The sequence below is a fragment of the Diceros bicornis genome, chromosome 14 (assembly GCF_020826845.1).
Source record: "Diceros bicornis minor isolate mBicDic1 chromosome 14, mDicBic1.mat.cur, whole genome shotgun sequence".
Classification (NCBI taxonomy): domain Eukaryota; kingdom Metazoa; phylum Chordata; class Mammalia; order Perissodactyla; family Rhinocerotidae; genus Diceros; species Diceros bicornis.
Genome location: NC_080753.1, coordinates 32,863,946 through 32,879,005, shown reverse-complemented (window position 1 = coordinate 32,879,005; position 15,060 = coordinate 32,863,946). Strand labels below are relative to the sequence as shown.

At 52.6% G+C, this 15,060-nt stretch overlaps 3 protein-coding genes across 4 annotated transcripts in view; 2 read left to right on the top strand and 1 right to left on the bottom strand.

Annotated features, from left to right (window-relative positions):
• Positions 1–1,574, top strand: part of C2 (complement C2) — a 40,095-nt gene extending 38,521 nt beyond the window's left edge. The window contains exons 15-19 of the mRNA XM_058554729.1: positions 79–155; positions 291–382; positions 582–708; positions 875–924; positions 1,074–1,574. Coding sequence (XP_058410712.1) covers positions 79–155; positions 291–382; positions 582–708; positions 875–924; positions 1,074–1,250 — 523 coding nt within the window. The 3' untranslated portion in view covers positions 1,251–1,574. The remainder of the gene's footprint in view (positions 1–78; positions 156–290; positions 383–581; positions 709–874; positions 925–1,073) is intronic.
• Positions 1,575–1,938: 364 nt separating this feature from the next.
• CFB (complement factor B) lies at positions 1,939–8,363 on the top strand. The gene is made up of 18 exons (XM_058554712.1): positions 1,939–2,124; positions 2,213–2,446; positions 2,866–3,051; positions 3,197–3,370; positions 3,608–3,709; positions 3,814–3,950; positions 4,501–4,639; positions 4,976–5,107; positions 5,404–5,505; positions 5,596–5,733; positions 6,250–6,347; positions 6,488–6,605; positions 6,838–6,991; positions 7,099–7,175; positions 7,376–7,488; positions 7,588–7,720; positions 7,801–7,850; positions 8,154–8,363. Exons 1-18 carry the CDS (start codon positions 2,061–2,063, stop codon positions 8,307–8,309), a joined length of 2,307 nt encoding a protein of 768 aa, XP_058410695.1. The 5' UTR covers positions 1,939–2,060; the 3' UTR covers positions 8,310–8,363.
• A 2-nt stretch (positions 8,364–8,365) lies between these two features.
• On the bottom strand, positions 8,366–15,052 carry NELFE (negative elongation factor complex member E). 2 transcript variants are annotated; one of them, XM_058554718.1, is made up of 11 exons: positions 14,965–15,052; positions 14,443–14,525; positions 12,660–12,729; positions 12,412–12,557; positions 11,594–11,668; positions 11,436–11,473; positions 10,887–11,242; positions 10,617–10,761; positions 10,405–10,459; positions 10,054–10,156; positions 8,366–8,678 (listed from the first exon to the last, which is right to left on the bottom strand). In XM_058554718.1, exons 2-11 carry the CDS (start codon positions 14,515–14,517, stop codon positions 8,581–8,583), a joined length of 1,161 nt encoding a protein of 386 aa, XP_058410701.1. In that variant the 5' UTR covers positions 14,518–14,525; positions 14,965–15,052; the 3' UTR covers positions 8,366–8,580. The 2 variants fall into 2 exon arrangements, with proteins under 2 accessions (XP_058410701.1, XP_058410700.1); XM_058554717.1 differs by lacking the exon at positions 14,965–15,052 and having other exon boundaries at positions 14,443–14,929.
• Positions 15,053–15,060: the final 8 nt, after the last annotated feature.

Sequence of the window (15,060 nt, the reverse complement as noted above, 5' to 3'; positions counted from 1 at the left end):
CAGGGGAGAGTGCTCTGCGGAGCTCCGGAAGAGGGGTCACTGAAGACAGGCCTGTGTGACCCTTGCCCTTCTTTCCAGGCCCATCTGCCTTCCCTGTACAGTGGGGGCCAACCTGGCTCTGCGGAGACCGCCAGGTAGCAGCTGCCAAACCCACGGTGAGTGCTGGGGCTTCGGGTGCATGAGGAGCTGGGACCACGACTTGGGGGTGATGACATGGGCTGTGCTGCCATCCCCAAGTCTAGAGTCTGGATAAAGGGACCAGCACCACATCCCCTTCTCTTTGACTGCAGAGCTTGAACTTCTGAACCAACAGAGCATTCCTGCTCATTTTGTGGCCTTGAATGGGAGCAGACTGAACATTAACCTTAAGACAGGGACAGAGGTGAGGGTCTCAGGTCCGGGACGCGGTGGGGGATGGGATTCCCCTGTGGCAGTTCCCAGAACATCTCTCTTCCTCTTCTAGCTCTGGCTGTGTTCTCCACGTCACCCCGAGTTGCCCCTCCTCCCAGGCCTAGCTGCACACCAGGTATCCCCTGGGCTTTCTCATTCCATCCTTCTCTCCTGTTCCACCCCTACTGCAGTGGGCAAACTGTATCAAGGTCGTCTCCCAAGACAAGACCACATTCCCCAACCTGACAGATGTTGGAGAGGTGGTGACAGACCAGTTCCTATGCAGTGGGACCGAGAAGGATGACAATCCCTGCAAGGGTGAGCCCCTCTCACCCACACCCCATCCCAGAGCCTGGATTCTTGAGGGGATGGCTATCCATGTCCCATGGCCAGCATGCACACCAGGACACCGGTGCACTGCCTGGATGACAGGGGAGCAGGGCGAGAGTCAGGATGACAGTCTTTTGTCTCTCCTTTCTGGCAGGAGAATCTGGGGGAGCAGTTTTCCTCGAGCGGAGATTCAGGTTTTTTCAGGTGAGGCGAGAAGAGAGAAGCTCGCGAGATGGGGGTTACAGGATTTTGGCCTTGTAGAGGGATGAGGGAGGACTTTGAAGGAACCAGGGAGGTTAGGGCTTGGAGCTGGGGCTGTGGCAGCCTCCCACCCCATTCTCTCTTTCTTCCAGGTGGGCCTGGTGAGCTGGGGTCTCTACAACCCCTGCGGCAGCACCGATAAAAAAGCCCGCAAAAGGGCCCCCCCTGGCAGGGTCCCACCGCCAAGAGATTTCCACATCAATCTCTTCCGCCTGCAGCCCTGGCTCAGGCAGCACCTGGAAGGCGTACTGAACTTTTTGCCCCTCTAATCATGGCCACAACCCTTTTGCGGTCCTGCCAGCATCTGCCATCTCTCCCATCTCCTACCTCTGAACTTCCACCCTCAGACCCCATGCCCTATTCTCACTCCCAACTCTCAGTAAACCCCAGCCTCCAGGATCCCGAAGCAGCATATTTGAGCTGGGGAATCCCCAGGGCTCCTGCCAGTGCCCATCCCACCCTCTGCTTTACTTGGCTCACTCTCCTTTCACTTTCACATGGAATTTCCCAGTTATGAAATTAATAAAAATCAGTGATTTCCACATCTGTCCGTGCCTCTGCCTGGGGGCTGCCTTCAGGGGAGGGGAAGGCCGGAATGATTCCAGGAACTGCAGGAAGGCAGGTCAGAGACCCTGCTGGACAAACAGTGGCTGGACTCTGCTCCATAACCGAGTCAACAGAGGAGCGAGCTGGGGCCTTATTTCTGGTCACTAAGAGGGCGGTCTGGGCTTATTGGGGGGGAACTGGGGCTGAGAGGAGGTGTTGAAGGGGAGAGTCCCGGACCCTGGGCAGCAAAGGGTGGGGCTTGTGCAGTTTCTATTTCCTTGACTGGTGGCTCAGTGGGGGCCCTCCCGCTTGGACATTCCGGAAAGTGATGTGGGTAGGGCGGGTGGGGTGAGCTGCAGGTGCCAGAATACAGATTGCATAAAAGGCTAGAGGTTGTGGGGGGCAGGGGAAGGGAGTGCAAGCAGGCCTGGGTGTGGAGTTTCAGCTTGGACACTGAGCCAAGCAGACACGCAGTGCAAGCGGGATAGGCCATCCTGCCCCCAGTCCCAGCTTCTCTCCTGCCTTCCATCGCCATGGGGAGCAATCTCAGCCCCCAATTCTGCTTGGTACCCTTGGTCCTGGGCCTCTTGTTTGGAGGTAAGTGAGAGTCACTGTCCCCCTCCTTCTGCCCCTGGCATCCCTCCTTGGCCTTGTGAGGCTAGGTTTCATCAGCCTTTTTCTTTAGATGTGAGCACGACACCATTGCCTGTGGCCGAACCCCAAGACTCCTGCTCTCTGGAGGGAGTAGAGATCAAAGGCGGCTCCTTCCGGCTTCTCAAGGAGGGCCAGGCACTGGAGTACATGTGTCCCGCTGGCTTCTACCCGTACCCTATGCAAACTCGCACCTGCAGATCCACGGGCTCCTGGAGCACCCTGAAGACCCAAGACCAAAAGATTGTCAAGAAGGCAGAATGCAGAGGTTGGAGGGTGGTGAGGGTGGGCATGGGCCAGCAGAGGGACAGAGCAGGTGGCAGCCATACAAGGATGAGATTAGAGTTGCATTGAGACCAGGCAGGCAGACAAATTGGGCTGAGCAAGAGTAGGAGCTGTCTAGGGCTGGAGGTGGGAAGGAGGGAGGAGGAAAGGAGCTAACTTTTACTAAGCATTCGCCCTGTGCCAGGCAGCCCTGGCAGTTAATGGAACACTCAGAAATGGGGAGAGAGGAGCAGTGGGACTCCCCATGGGTTGAGGGACTCTCCAAGGGTTGAGGGTAGACTCTGCTCCTGTGGGACCAAGAAGACAGTGTTTCTCACTGACACGGTCCCTGAGACCAGCAGAGATACCCTAAAGGGCAGCCCTTCCCTCTCAGTAACTTCTACTTGTCCCCCTCCCCCAAAGCAATTCGCTGCCCAAGACCACAGGACTTTGAGAATGGGGAGTACTGGCCCCGGGCCCCCTACTACAATTTGAGTGATGAGATCTCCTTCCGCTGCTATGATGGTTACACTCTCCGGGGCTCTGCCAATCGCACCTGCCAAGAGACTGGTCGGTGGGATGGGCAAACGGCCATCTGCGATGATGGAGGTGAGAAGCATCCCATCCCCCAACAACAGTACCCTCTCCATGACCGCGCTCCAGCCTGAGGAACAGGCACCATAGCTCTTGTGCTCTACTTTGCCCTCTGGGCCTCAGGCTTTGGTGCTCATCTTCATGTCTCATGCCTCTGCAGCGGCGTACTGCCCCAACCCAGGCATCCCCCTTGGCACAAGGAAGGTGGGCAGCCAGTACCGCCTCGAAGACAGTGTCACCTACTACTGCAGCCGGGGGCTCACCCTACGTGGCTCCCAGAGGCGAACATGCCAGGAAGGTGGCTCTTGGAGTGGAACGGAGCCTTCCTGCCAAGGTGACCCTTGACCTGTGCCCTCAGGTCAGAACCTGCTCTCCCATCCTCAGGTTCCCACACCATGGCAGTGTCTTCTCCCCCTACCACAACTCAGCTCTTTCCTCACTTCTAAACCTCCCTGTAGAACTTCCTCACTTCTGAGCCCTTCCCACCCTGGAAACCCAGCATCCTCTGCCTCTCTGGTCACTGTATCCCCGACGTTCCCAGATATTTGACCTGATTTCTGACCTCTCCCAGACTCCTTTATGTACGACACCCCTGCAGAGGTGGCCGAAGCCTTCCTGTCTTCCCTGACAGAGACCATAGAAGGAGTCGATGCCGAGGATGGGCACAGCCCAGGTTTGAAGGCAGAGAGGGGAGGCAGGGCAGGGAATTGGAGGAGGATGGAGAAGGGGCAGGAGGACTATGCATGCTGGAGCCTGAGTCTCTCTGGTGGCACCCAGGGGAACAACAGAAGAGGAAGATTGTCCTGGACCCCTCAGGCTCCATGAACATCTACATGGTGCTGGATGGATCAGACAGCGTTGGGGCCCACAACTTCACAGGGGCCAAGAATTGTCTCAGAGACTTCATTGAGAAGGTGGAACCCCTGCCCTTTGGATGTGGGGACCCTGAATGGACCTTATTGCCCTACCAGGACTAGCTCCCTTGTGCTCCCAGGCCCTCTGATGAAAATCTCCAGGTCCTATTCTGTCCTGCTCTTTTACTTGAAGCAGTTTCTTGACCTTTAACCCACACTCCTCCATGAACCTTAAGGTAACCAGTCAGCCCTTCAGTCTTTTTTTTGTGTGTGTGTGTAAGGAAGATCAGCCCTGAGCTAACATCCATGCCAATCCTTCTCTTTTTTCTGAGGAAGACTGGCCCTGAGCTAACATCTGTGCCTATCTTCCTCCACTTTATATGGGACACCGCCACAGCGTGGCCTGACAAGCGGTGCGTCGGTGCAAGCCCGGGATCCGAACCTGGGCCGCCAGCAACGGAACGCACGCACCTAACCGCTATGCCACAGGGCCAGCACCAGCCCTTCAGTCTCTTACTATGACCATCCCTGTCCCAGCAAAGCTGCTGAATTCTCCCAAATATAGTATTCTACTCTCAATGCCATGACTCCTTGCTCCTCTCACCCACAGGTGGCAAGTTATGGGGTGAAGCCAAAATATGGTCTAGTGACATATGCCACAGTCCCCAAGATTTTGATCAGAGTGTCCGAAGACAAGAGCAGCGATGCAGACTGGGTCACAGAGAAGCTCAATGAAATCAGCTACGAAGGTCAGAGGTCAGGGAAGGGAATGGTAGCAGGTTCACTTTGGGGTCAGAGAGGCCAGAAGGTTCAGGGGTGTTGTGGGAAGCAGGTAGTGAGACCATGTGTGCGGGCAGGGAGGACCACTTTGAAGTCCGTGGTTGGACAGCAGGGTCACGGGAGAATGGCAGTTAGTGGGAACCCGTTGGGGCGGAGAGGGTCACTTTGTGGTCAAAGGGAAGTCAGTGGAGTGATGATCAACTTAAAAAGTTGAAAGATGTAGGATCTCAGTTGCTGATAGGCCTCTGGTGTTCTGGGATGGCTTGAAAGACTGGGTGAGGTGATGATGTTTTCCCTTTCCACAGATCACAAATTAAAGGCAGGAACTAACACCAAGAGGGCCCTCCAGGCAGTGTACAGCATGATGAGCTGGGAAGGGAATGTCCCCCCTGAAGGCTGGAACCGCACCCGCCATGTCATCATCCTCATGACTGATGGTCAGAAAGGACCTGTCTCCTGCCCTAAACTCCCCACCCTCTCCTACCAATGTGTGGCCCATAAGTCCACATGTAACACTAGATTCACAGTTGAGGCCCCGAGCGCTGCTTAGGGCCCCAACTGTGTTGATCTTTCCTGTGACCCTTTTTAAGGAAGGACCCTTTTCCTTAGAGCTGTGATCTGTCACTACCATCCCCATACCCAGCCATGTGTGTCACTACTTCTAGCCAATTTATCTTCCTTGACCCTCTTCCTTCGTTGCTTCCCACCTTCATGGTCCCTATCTCTTCCGCAGGCTTGCATAACATGGGCGGTGACCCAGTCACTGTCGTTCATGAGATCCGGGACTTGCTGGACATTGGTAGGGATCGCAAAAACCCAAGGGAGGATTATCTGGGTGAGTTTTATCGTCCAGGGCCCAGCATCCTGCTTGCTCAGCTCCTGCCTCCCAGGGCCTAGGCCCTCACTCTCCCCTTTTCTCCCTCAGACATCTATGTGTTTGGGGTTGGGCCTCTGGTGAACCAAGAGAACATCAATGCTTTGGCTTCCAAGAAGGATAAAGAGCAACACGTGTTCAAAGTCAAGGACATGGAAAACCTGGAGGATGTTTTCTTTCAAATGCTTGGTAGGAAGATATCAGAAGGATATAGGAGATGGTCAGGAAACTCAGCTCTCCCCAAGTCCCACAAAGTCACTCATTCTTTCTCTCTCCCTGAAGCCCCAGCAGTCTGGAAGGCCTTTCTCATTCCTCTTCTCTATCTATCTCAGTGTCACTATTCTTGTTTTCTGGCACTGCCCACTTCCTTAGAATCAAAGAGCTCTGAACGACATCAGGGATCTTTCTCAAGTCCCTCATTTTACGGATGTGGAAATTGAGGCCAATAGAGGTAGAGAGACAGCGAGCTAGCAAGCGTTGGGCCTGAAAACAGCCATCTTAGAAACTCCAATCTTAGTCCTGAGTTCTTTTCACTATACCACAGGGGTTCCTTGCCCTTAATACAAGGAACCAAATGCCCCTGCCTTTCCTTTCCTCCTTATGGACCTCTGCTCCCCACAGACACGTAGGCATCCCTCCCCAAAAGGCTGCTGCCATTTGGAAATGAAGTGTCCCAGCTTTCAGCACATTCTCCTCCCTTGGCAGATGAAACCCGGACTCTGGGTCTCTGTGGCATGGTTTGGGAGCACAAGAAAGGTACTGATTACCACAAGCAACCGTGGCAGGCCAAGATCTCAGTCACTGTAAGCATAGCATCCTGGTGGCGGGGATTTGTGGGAGGTGAGGTCAGGGTGAAATGGGGGCAAAGGAAGGGCAAAATGTTCATACTAGATGGTCGTGGTCACGAAAGCTGAGCTTTCCCCCTCTGCTGTTCTGTTCCCAGCGCCCTTCAAAGGGACACGAGAACTGTATGGGGGCTGTGGTGTCTGAGTACTTTGTGCTGACAGCGGCACACTGTTTCATGGTGGATGACCAGACACACTCAATCAAGGTCAGCGTGGGTAAGGATGCAACAAATCAACCCTGAGAGCTCCAGCCATGCCCTCTGGGCAACACCTCCCACTTTCTCAAGATCGCACACTCCACCTGTCCTCAACGCAGCCCCCTCCTTTGCACACTGGAACAGTTAGGAATGGGGAAGACTTGGAGTTAGGGATGACACGGGGCCAGAGGCAAGAGGCTGGCCACAGAGAAGTGGGTAATCAAGAGGTGCCCACTCTCCTCCCACCTCAGGAGGGAACAAGCAGGACTTGGAGATAGAAGAGGTCCTATTTCACCCCAACTACAACATCAATGGGAAAAAAGCAGAAGGAATTCCTGAATTTTATGACTATGATGTGGCTCTGATCAAGCTCAAGAAGAAGCTAAAGTATGGCGAGACTGTCAGGTGAGACATCTGGACCCGTAAGGAGAAAAGGCTGGGAAGGCGGGGCTGGAGGATTGGGGCAGGCCCAGAGCTTGCCATCCCTGAGTTTCCCCATTTCTCCTTACCAGGCCCATCTGTCTCCCCTGCACCGAGGGAACAAATCAAGCTTTGAGACTTCCACGGACAACCACTTGCCAACAGCAGAGTAAGACCCACTCAGGGAGAGTAGCACAAGGGTGAGATTCTGAGACAAGTGGGGCATGACAGGGAGCTGCAGGAGGAGCAGACAAACCCTACCCAGTCCCCAGCTCGCAGAAAGGGGTTGAGGGAGTTTGTTGAGTAACAAAGGCAACGGAGAGACTGCAGGGAGAGTGCTGACATGATCCAGTCTGTCCATTTGTTCAGTGCAAGAACTGCTCCCTGCAAAGGATATCAAAGCTCTGTTTGTGTCTGAGTTGTCCAAGGATGGGAAGAAGGTACTGGTTCGGAAGGAGGTCTACATCAAGAATGGGGAAAAGGTGAGGAACGTGGGATCCTAAACAGGTCCTCTAGGCCCCCATTCCTCAGAAGCCAACTTTGTTCATCACTCTTCTCCACGCTTCCCACCTCGCCTACAGAAAGCCAGCTGTGAGAAAGATGCTCAATATGCCCCAGGCTATGACAAAGTCAAGGACATCTCTGAGGTGGTCACCCCCAGGTTCCTTTGCACTGGAGGGGTGAGTCCCTACGCTGACCCCAACACTTGCAAAGGTGAGAAAAGCCTCTTTGGTTGTGCTGCAAGTTCCTGAGGCCCAAGAGTCTTTTCCCCTACAGCTTTTCCTCCCCTGTAGGTGACTCTGGTGGCCCCCTGATTATTCACAAGAGGAGTCGCTTCATTCAAGTGAGTTTCCCCCTTTCTATCTGTGAGGAGATGCCAATTGGTCAACATGGGCTCCAAAGCAGGGAAGCTCAATGCATGTGGCTGGAAAAGGGAGGGCAGAACTTCCCTCACCTTAGGACTATTTCTTGAACTGGTTGGCTTAGGGCCATGTGTCTGGCCTGTGTGCTAGAGAGGACAGGACTGAGCTGGGTTCCTAGTCTAATTCTTCTAGGTCAGCTCAGATGCAACCGGGAGTAGCTGTACTCCCTGGGAGTAAGAAGGAATTCTACCAAATGATCCATGGTATCCCCTTGCCTTCTCCAGGTTGGCGTGATCAGCTGGGGTGTAGTGGATGTCTGCAAAGACCAGAGGCGGCAGCAGCAGGTACCCGCTCACGCCCGAGACTTTCATGTCAACCTCTTCCAAGTGCTGCCCTGGCTCAAGCAGAAACTCAAAGACGAGGATCTGGGTTTTCTATAAGGGGTTTCCTGCTGGCAAGGGGCATGAGACCAAATTAAAACAGCTGCGACAATACCTGTGTTCAAGATCCTTTTGGGGTGAGGGAGTGGGGAACGTGCACTGGCCATGTTGTTACAACTGAGATCAAAACAAACAGCCGTTTTTAAAGGCTCGAGCCCAAACCCAAGTGCTGAAAAACCAGAGGCAGAGGGAGATGGACGAGCTTCCACCTCAGTGTTTTACTGAGACCAGTGTAGGGGCTGATGAGGCACACGGAATCCAGCTCCATTCCCTAGAAGCCATCTACAAGGTTCTCCTTGTAGACGTCATCACTGTAGACAATCTGGGTCCTCTTGTCTCGGTGGCAACCCTTAGGGCTGTTCTGGACAGCTAGGGAGAGAAGAAAGCAGTAGTTAAGATCTGAAAAAGAGTATTGGTGAGCCCCGAGGCCGAGTCTGACCACTTCACTCCTGTCCTCTGGCCTCTGGCTCTTGGAAGCTCAGTTTCCATACTGCCCTCTGGTGGCCGGGATGACCTGTCTCCCCTTAGCCCCCTTAGGCTAGTGGCTGCCAACCCAGTGCCACTGGCAAGGAGTGTACACTGTTTTTGTGGCACATGCGGATATTGTAATTGTTTTGTTCTTAGAAAAACTCCAAATGTCATTGTTGAGACATGTGAATGATGTTAACCCTCTGCTTTTAGTCAGAACATCAAAAATTAAAAATGAGAAAAATCTCTGTAGCCCTTGACATGCTGGTCATTTCTGGTTCCTTCCTTTTGTCTGGAGGGCCACTCTTGCTCTGAACCCCTCAATCTGCCCACTCCTTTACCGGAAAATCTATTTCAGGTAAAATAGGTTATTCACACTGAGAAATGTACTTGCATCATCAGGAGAACTCAGGCGGGGTATAGCTTTGGCCCTAAGCATTCTCCCTTGAGCCTTGAGCTGTTCCTTCCCCTTCCTCTTTACTCCCGACACTTGATGTGTCCTTCTCGTCACCCACCTTCAAGGATTCCATCCCTGCCACTCTGGGGCTAGAATGAATCTCCCCCGACCAGCTCCCATTCTTTTGGATCTTTGTACCTTGACCCTGCTGACCATTCCCTTCTCCTCCAAGCTCTTCCTCGATCACTGCAGTGGCCCAGGCCCCTCTGATGCTGCTCCCAGCCCTCTGATCCCTTATTTTATCTCCTTCGCTGCATCCTCAACTTCAGCCTAACATGTCAGGAGGGCTGGGGACATGCAGGGCACAAGGAACACAGCCCTGCTTCCTAACATATTCCCTGAATATTCCCCAAGTCCAATTCTAGGTCATTTTTTTCTCCAAATTCAGTCTCCCCTGAAGATACTATCGTTTTGCAGCCACCTCATGATGTAGATGACTCTAATCTATGTTTCATTCCTCATCTTCCACCTAAGTACCAGGTCCCTTATTTCAAATGCTTATTTTATAAAACCAACTACGTTCCATCTCAAAATGAACAAGGCCACATGAGATGGTCATCTTCCTCACTAACTTGACTCTGGCTTCCACTTGCTTCCTCGTTCCAGTGATTGCCTTGGGAGTCGTTTTCAATCCTTTTCTCTCCTTCTTCAACTACCTCTAACTGACAGAGGGCCTGACAATTCTCCTTCCCATTCCCACAGCCTCCACACAAATCCAGATCTCTATCACCTCTGGGAAACCCAGGGACATGCAGGGGGAACAAAAAGAGAGGGTGAGCTCTGGGGGACAGGATGAGGGAGGAAGAATCCCACTCTTACCGAGGGAGCCCCAGACAGACTTGCCAGTGGCGGCGTCCAGCATGGGCTGTTTGCGGGCGATGCTGACTTTGAGCTGTACAGACTCCACCTGGGTCCCATTGAGCTGAGGCAGAATAGGGGAGGGGGCAGAGGACGTGGGGGAACATTACAGACAAACCAAAGAAGGATTTCTAGGAGTTGCCATCCTAGCAGTAGACTGAATAGGGATCTGAGAATTTAAGGTTTCCTGCATGAACAGGGAGAGACTTTCTCTGTCAAGAGGAAGTAATTTCCTCTTGGTTCTCAGTATTTTAAAGAGAAAACATGAGGATAGCAGGAGGAACGGGAAGAACGGATCTGGGAAGTCCCAACCTCAGCAACAGCCTGATCTGCTGACTCCATCTTTTCATAGGTGACGAAGGCACAGCTGGGACGAGAGAAAACATGGTCAGTAGAGGGCCTATGGGCTCTTCTGGACCCAACCCAACCCACTACTAATAGGCTGCTGGAGACAGGCTGGCTTCCCCAGGTCTCACACCCCAGCTCCTCCAGGACTTATCATCTTGCCCTGTTGTCATTCTTACTTTCTGGGTGGGTCCATGGAGAGGTCAATGATGTTTCCAAAGGGAGAGAAGGCCCCCCGGAGGAGGGCAGGTGTCATGTCTTCTCCGTACACATACAGAGTATTCCCCTTCCGAGGGGCCCGGCGTTCAGGGAACGAGTCCGACCCTATGGGATTAGGAACCACAGTCAAAAGATGTGCCCATCTCACCCTCCACTTTAAGAGTCCACTTTAGTAGGACCCACCTAAACCCCACCTGAGATCACTTTCCCCACCAGCTGAGATGACTCACTGCGGAAAGGGCCCTCTCGGTCGCGATCCCGATCCCTGTCTCGATCCCGATCCCTGTCTCGGTCTCGGTCCCTGTCCCGATCTCGATCACGGTCTCTGTCCCGCTCACGGTCCCGGTCCCGGTCCCGATCCCGATCTCTGTCTCGATCCCGTTCCCGGTCTCGGTCTCTGTCTCGGTTCCGCTCACGACTGCGGTCCCGGCTGCGGCTTCGGGGAGGGGAGGCTGAGGAATGGGCACCACCACGTTCTTCATAGCCCCAGTCAAAGCTTCGAGGGGGGCCATCACCAGCCCCTGGGCCCTCTGCCTCCTCCCCATCTGGTCCCAGTTCCCGAAGTCGGTCACTGGAAGACACAAAGCTGGGGAGAGGCAGACAGTGAGGATCAAAGGGGGCCTTTACCACATCATCCCAGACTCCGGGGAGACGCAACATTCCTTCCACAGCCCTGGCTCCTCCCACTCCAGCCCCAAACCTCCCAAGAACCCAGACAATCAACCCTCCCAACCCCCTGTCCCCAACAACTGGGACCCACTCCTATATCCAACTCTAACCTCTCATACAGAGATTTCCTCTGGGGACGTCTGGAGGACTGAAAAAGAGACCAAGGAGAGTTAAGATAATTCCTAGTTGCTGGCATGTGGCCCAAAATGTGGGTCTCTCATCTTCCTCAATCCCTAGCCCTCAGGGACAGAGAATGGAGAACCATTACCTCCTGCAGATCATCGTCGGCAGATATGCTCCTCTGGAACGGCTGGAAAGTGGGGACTGGCCCCTTCTCAGGGTCCTGGGGAGGTGGTAGAGATCTACCTCAGTGTGGGAGCAAGAGGCTGCCTAACCACTGGACAAACGGGGTTCCTCTTCCCTCACCCTCTTCTTGACTTCCTCTGGCCTATCATTTTTTTTGTGAGGAAGATCATCATCCGATGGACTGGCTAACATCCAATGCCAATCCTCCTCTTTTATGCTGAGGAAGACTAGCCCTGGGCTAACATCCGTGCCCATCTTCCTCTACTTTATACGGGACACCGCCACAGCGTGGCTTGACAAGTGGTGCATTGGTGCGTGCCGGGATCAGAACCTGCGAACCCCAGGCCGCCAAAGTGAAGCATGTACACTTAACCACTGCACCACCGGGCCAGCCCCTTTTTTTTTTCTTTTAATTCTTGTACATTTCTTCCTTGAGTACATGGTTTTTATAAATGACCTAATATACACTTAAAGTATTTAGTTCATCTGAACATCTCTTGAACCTGATGACATTTTCAGTCTGTTCAACTCAGAGTAACACAATCCAAGAGCTCTAATACACGGTGGAATAAACCCATAGAATGTGTAAAATGGAGAAGAATTTAGAAGTCATCCAGTTTCTTCATTTTATAGATAAGAAATCTGAAGCTCAGAATAGTATAGCAATTTGCCCACGATTGAACAGGTGTTACTTTTTCCCTAAACCTACCTCCATTCCAACTTGGAGGGATGTTCTTTGAAGTCAAGGGTCCCCTGAACAATCTTTCTGCTTGTGCTCACCTTTAACTTCCCCTCTAGGGTTCGAGAACGTTTGAAGCCCGAGTTCTTGGTCTCAGCCTTGATGGCACTGATGGCTCCTGACTTCACCAGCTGCTTTGCCTGCTCTGTTGCCGTGGCTGTGTCCACCACAGGCTGCTCTGACAGTGCTGGAGAGGCGAGGGAAAGAGGCATTACGTTGGTCAGGCTGTGACAGAGGTCAGACCAGTGCTGCCCACTTCCAGTTTATCTCCGTCTCCCCTGTCACTCACAGCGTTTGACACCGCCTTGGCTGGTTGTGCTGCTGCTACTTTGCTTCTTTAGAGCCAGCAATGCCTTTTTCTGGGAACAAGAGTGAGAAGAGAGGGGTCAGTGAGGGCCAGGTCCTCTACCAAGGCTCCTGGGCATATCACACCAGGGGACATCTTTCTCAGAGAAAACAATGCAAATGGTGCCCCTGGAGTGGTACATCGAGGCAGCCCTGCCTCTCACATATGGTCCCCCAGATGATCTACAATACCACTAACACCTAATCTATCCAAACCACGGTATCCAAAGGCTCTCGGGGTCTCATGTTTTTGAAGCTAAAGACAAAGAATTCAATCATGGACCAGAGCCCCAGGATATAAGCTGCAAGTAAGTATAAACCTAAGTGCCTTTCCTGAGGATTTCATCCATCCATCGCCTGTATATTTAACGAGGACATGCCATTACTTTGTAACAGGGATACGTAAAAATATGAGATGTAGTTCCTGCCCTCAAGAAGCTTACAGTCTGAGAAATAAAATGACTACACCAAACTGTCAAGAATGATTATAAGAGGTTAGGGCTGGCCCCGTGGTGTAGCGGTTAAGTGCGCGTGCTCCGCTACTGGCGGCCTGGGTTCGGATCCCGGGCGCGCACCGACGCACCGCTTCTGCAGTCATGCTGAGGCCGCATCCCACATACAGCAACTAGAAGGATGTGCAACTATGACATGCAACTATCTACTGGGGCTTTGGGGAAAAAAAAAAGGAGGAGGATTGGCAATAGATGTTAGCTCAGAGCCGGTCTTCCTCAGCAAAAAGAGGAGGATTAGCATGGATATTAGCTCGGGGCTGATCTTCCTCACAAAAAAAAAAAAAAAAAAAAAGAATGATTATAAGAGGTGCAGATGGCTTGCAGCTGAGAACAAGTAAGATGTTCTGATGCCAAATGGCTATTAAACTGCGCCCTGGATAGAATCTGCAAAACACTGATTGAGATGAAAAAGCATTTTAGACAAAGAACAGGGTGGCAAAGATGCAGATAAGAAGAGGCTTTGGGAATGCATATTTTGGGACTAGTGAATGGTTCTATTTCACTAGAAAGGAATGCCAAGTTAAAGCTTTGTTCTATAAACAATGTGAAACCACTTATGAGTTTTGAGAAAAAGGACAGAGTTTTTTGTTTTCAGTGGATCATTCTGATAGGAGTGAAGAAGTCTGTCCAAAAAAACACTGAGACACTTGTTGAGAGACCATTACAAGAGTCTAGGTGAGCGTCAGCAAAGACCTGATCTATGGAATACACAGAAAAACATAAATGGGAGAAATTACTTCAAGGGAAGAATCAAGAAGACTTGGCAAATGTTTGGCTATGCAAATTGTGGAGAAGTCAGAGACGACATTTTAATTCCAAACACACGGGAGAACTGAACGTGGTGAGTCCTATCTGGAAGATCAAGTAAAGGAACTAGATTTGAATAGATAAGAAGATGACAGTTTCAATCTTGGATAACTGAAGGTTATCAGTAAGACACAGGATGGAACTGGAAAAACCAAACTTGGGGATGACCAGGTCTTAGGTGGTAGTAAAAGCCATGGGAAAGAAAGATAACTCCATGGCACACTGCATAGAAAAGAGAGAAGGTACACACCAAGACTTGGGAAAAGCCCACCTCTGAAGCTCCACTGAGAGGTGACAGTCTCCAGGTATGAGCTGGAAAACCCCCCCCATCCCCTCACACTCACCCCAGGAGTTCTCAGAGTGCAGAGTCTGTGAAAGGTTGGGCCATGCCCACACACACTCCCTCACCTTTTTCTTGAGTTTGTTGAATTTCTTCTGCAGAGCCTCCTCCTCCTCGCTCAGTCCGGGGGGTATCACCAACATGGTGGCTCCTGGTTCAGGGGCAGGGCCCAAGACATCTTTCTCCACTGTCACCGCCCAGGGTCCACACGCCATCCACACTGTACCCAATCCCATCCCTCCAGGCCTGCCTACTCCTGTCTTTTGCCTCTCCCTACCCCTTGCTTAAACCAGACTGCTGTCCAAGCCGCCGTTCGTCGGGATCACCGGCATTCCCGCCTCTCTTCAGAAATCACGGACACCACCGCCTTGGGGCACCACGTGGCCCGGGAAGGGAGAAACACCCCCTCCGTCGCCAAAACGATGGCACCAGAACCCCCTACCCCCGCTGGGGTTAGTATGGCAACCGCGGGGTCCGAACGGTAGAGGCGGCAGTGGAACCCGAGCAGCATTCTCAGAGCAAGGAAAAAGGTAAGAAGAGAGAAGGAGGTCGGAGGAAAGGGGCGAAGGGTAAGAAGGAAAAGGCCTTACCTGAGGGGGCGGCAACCGGAGCCCCACAGTCTCGGGCGGCGCCCGCGCGGGCAGCGGATCGCGGGCTCAGAGCGATGACGTAGCGAGGGGCGGAGA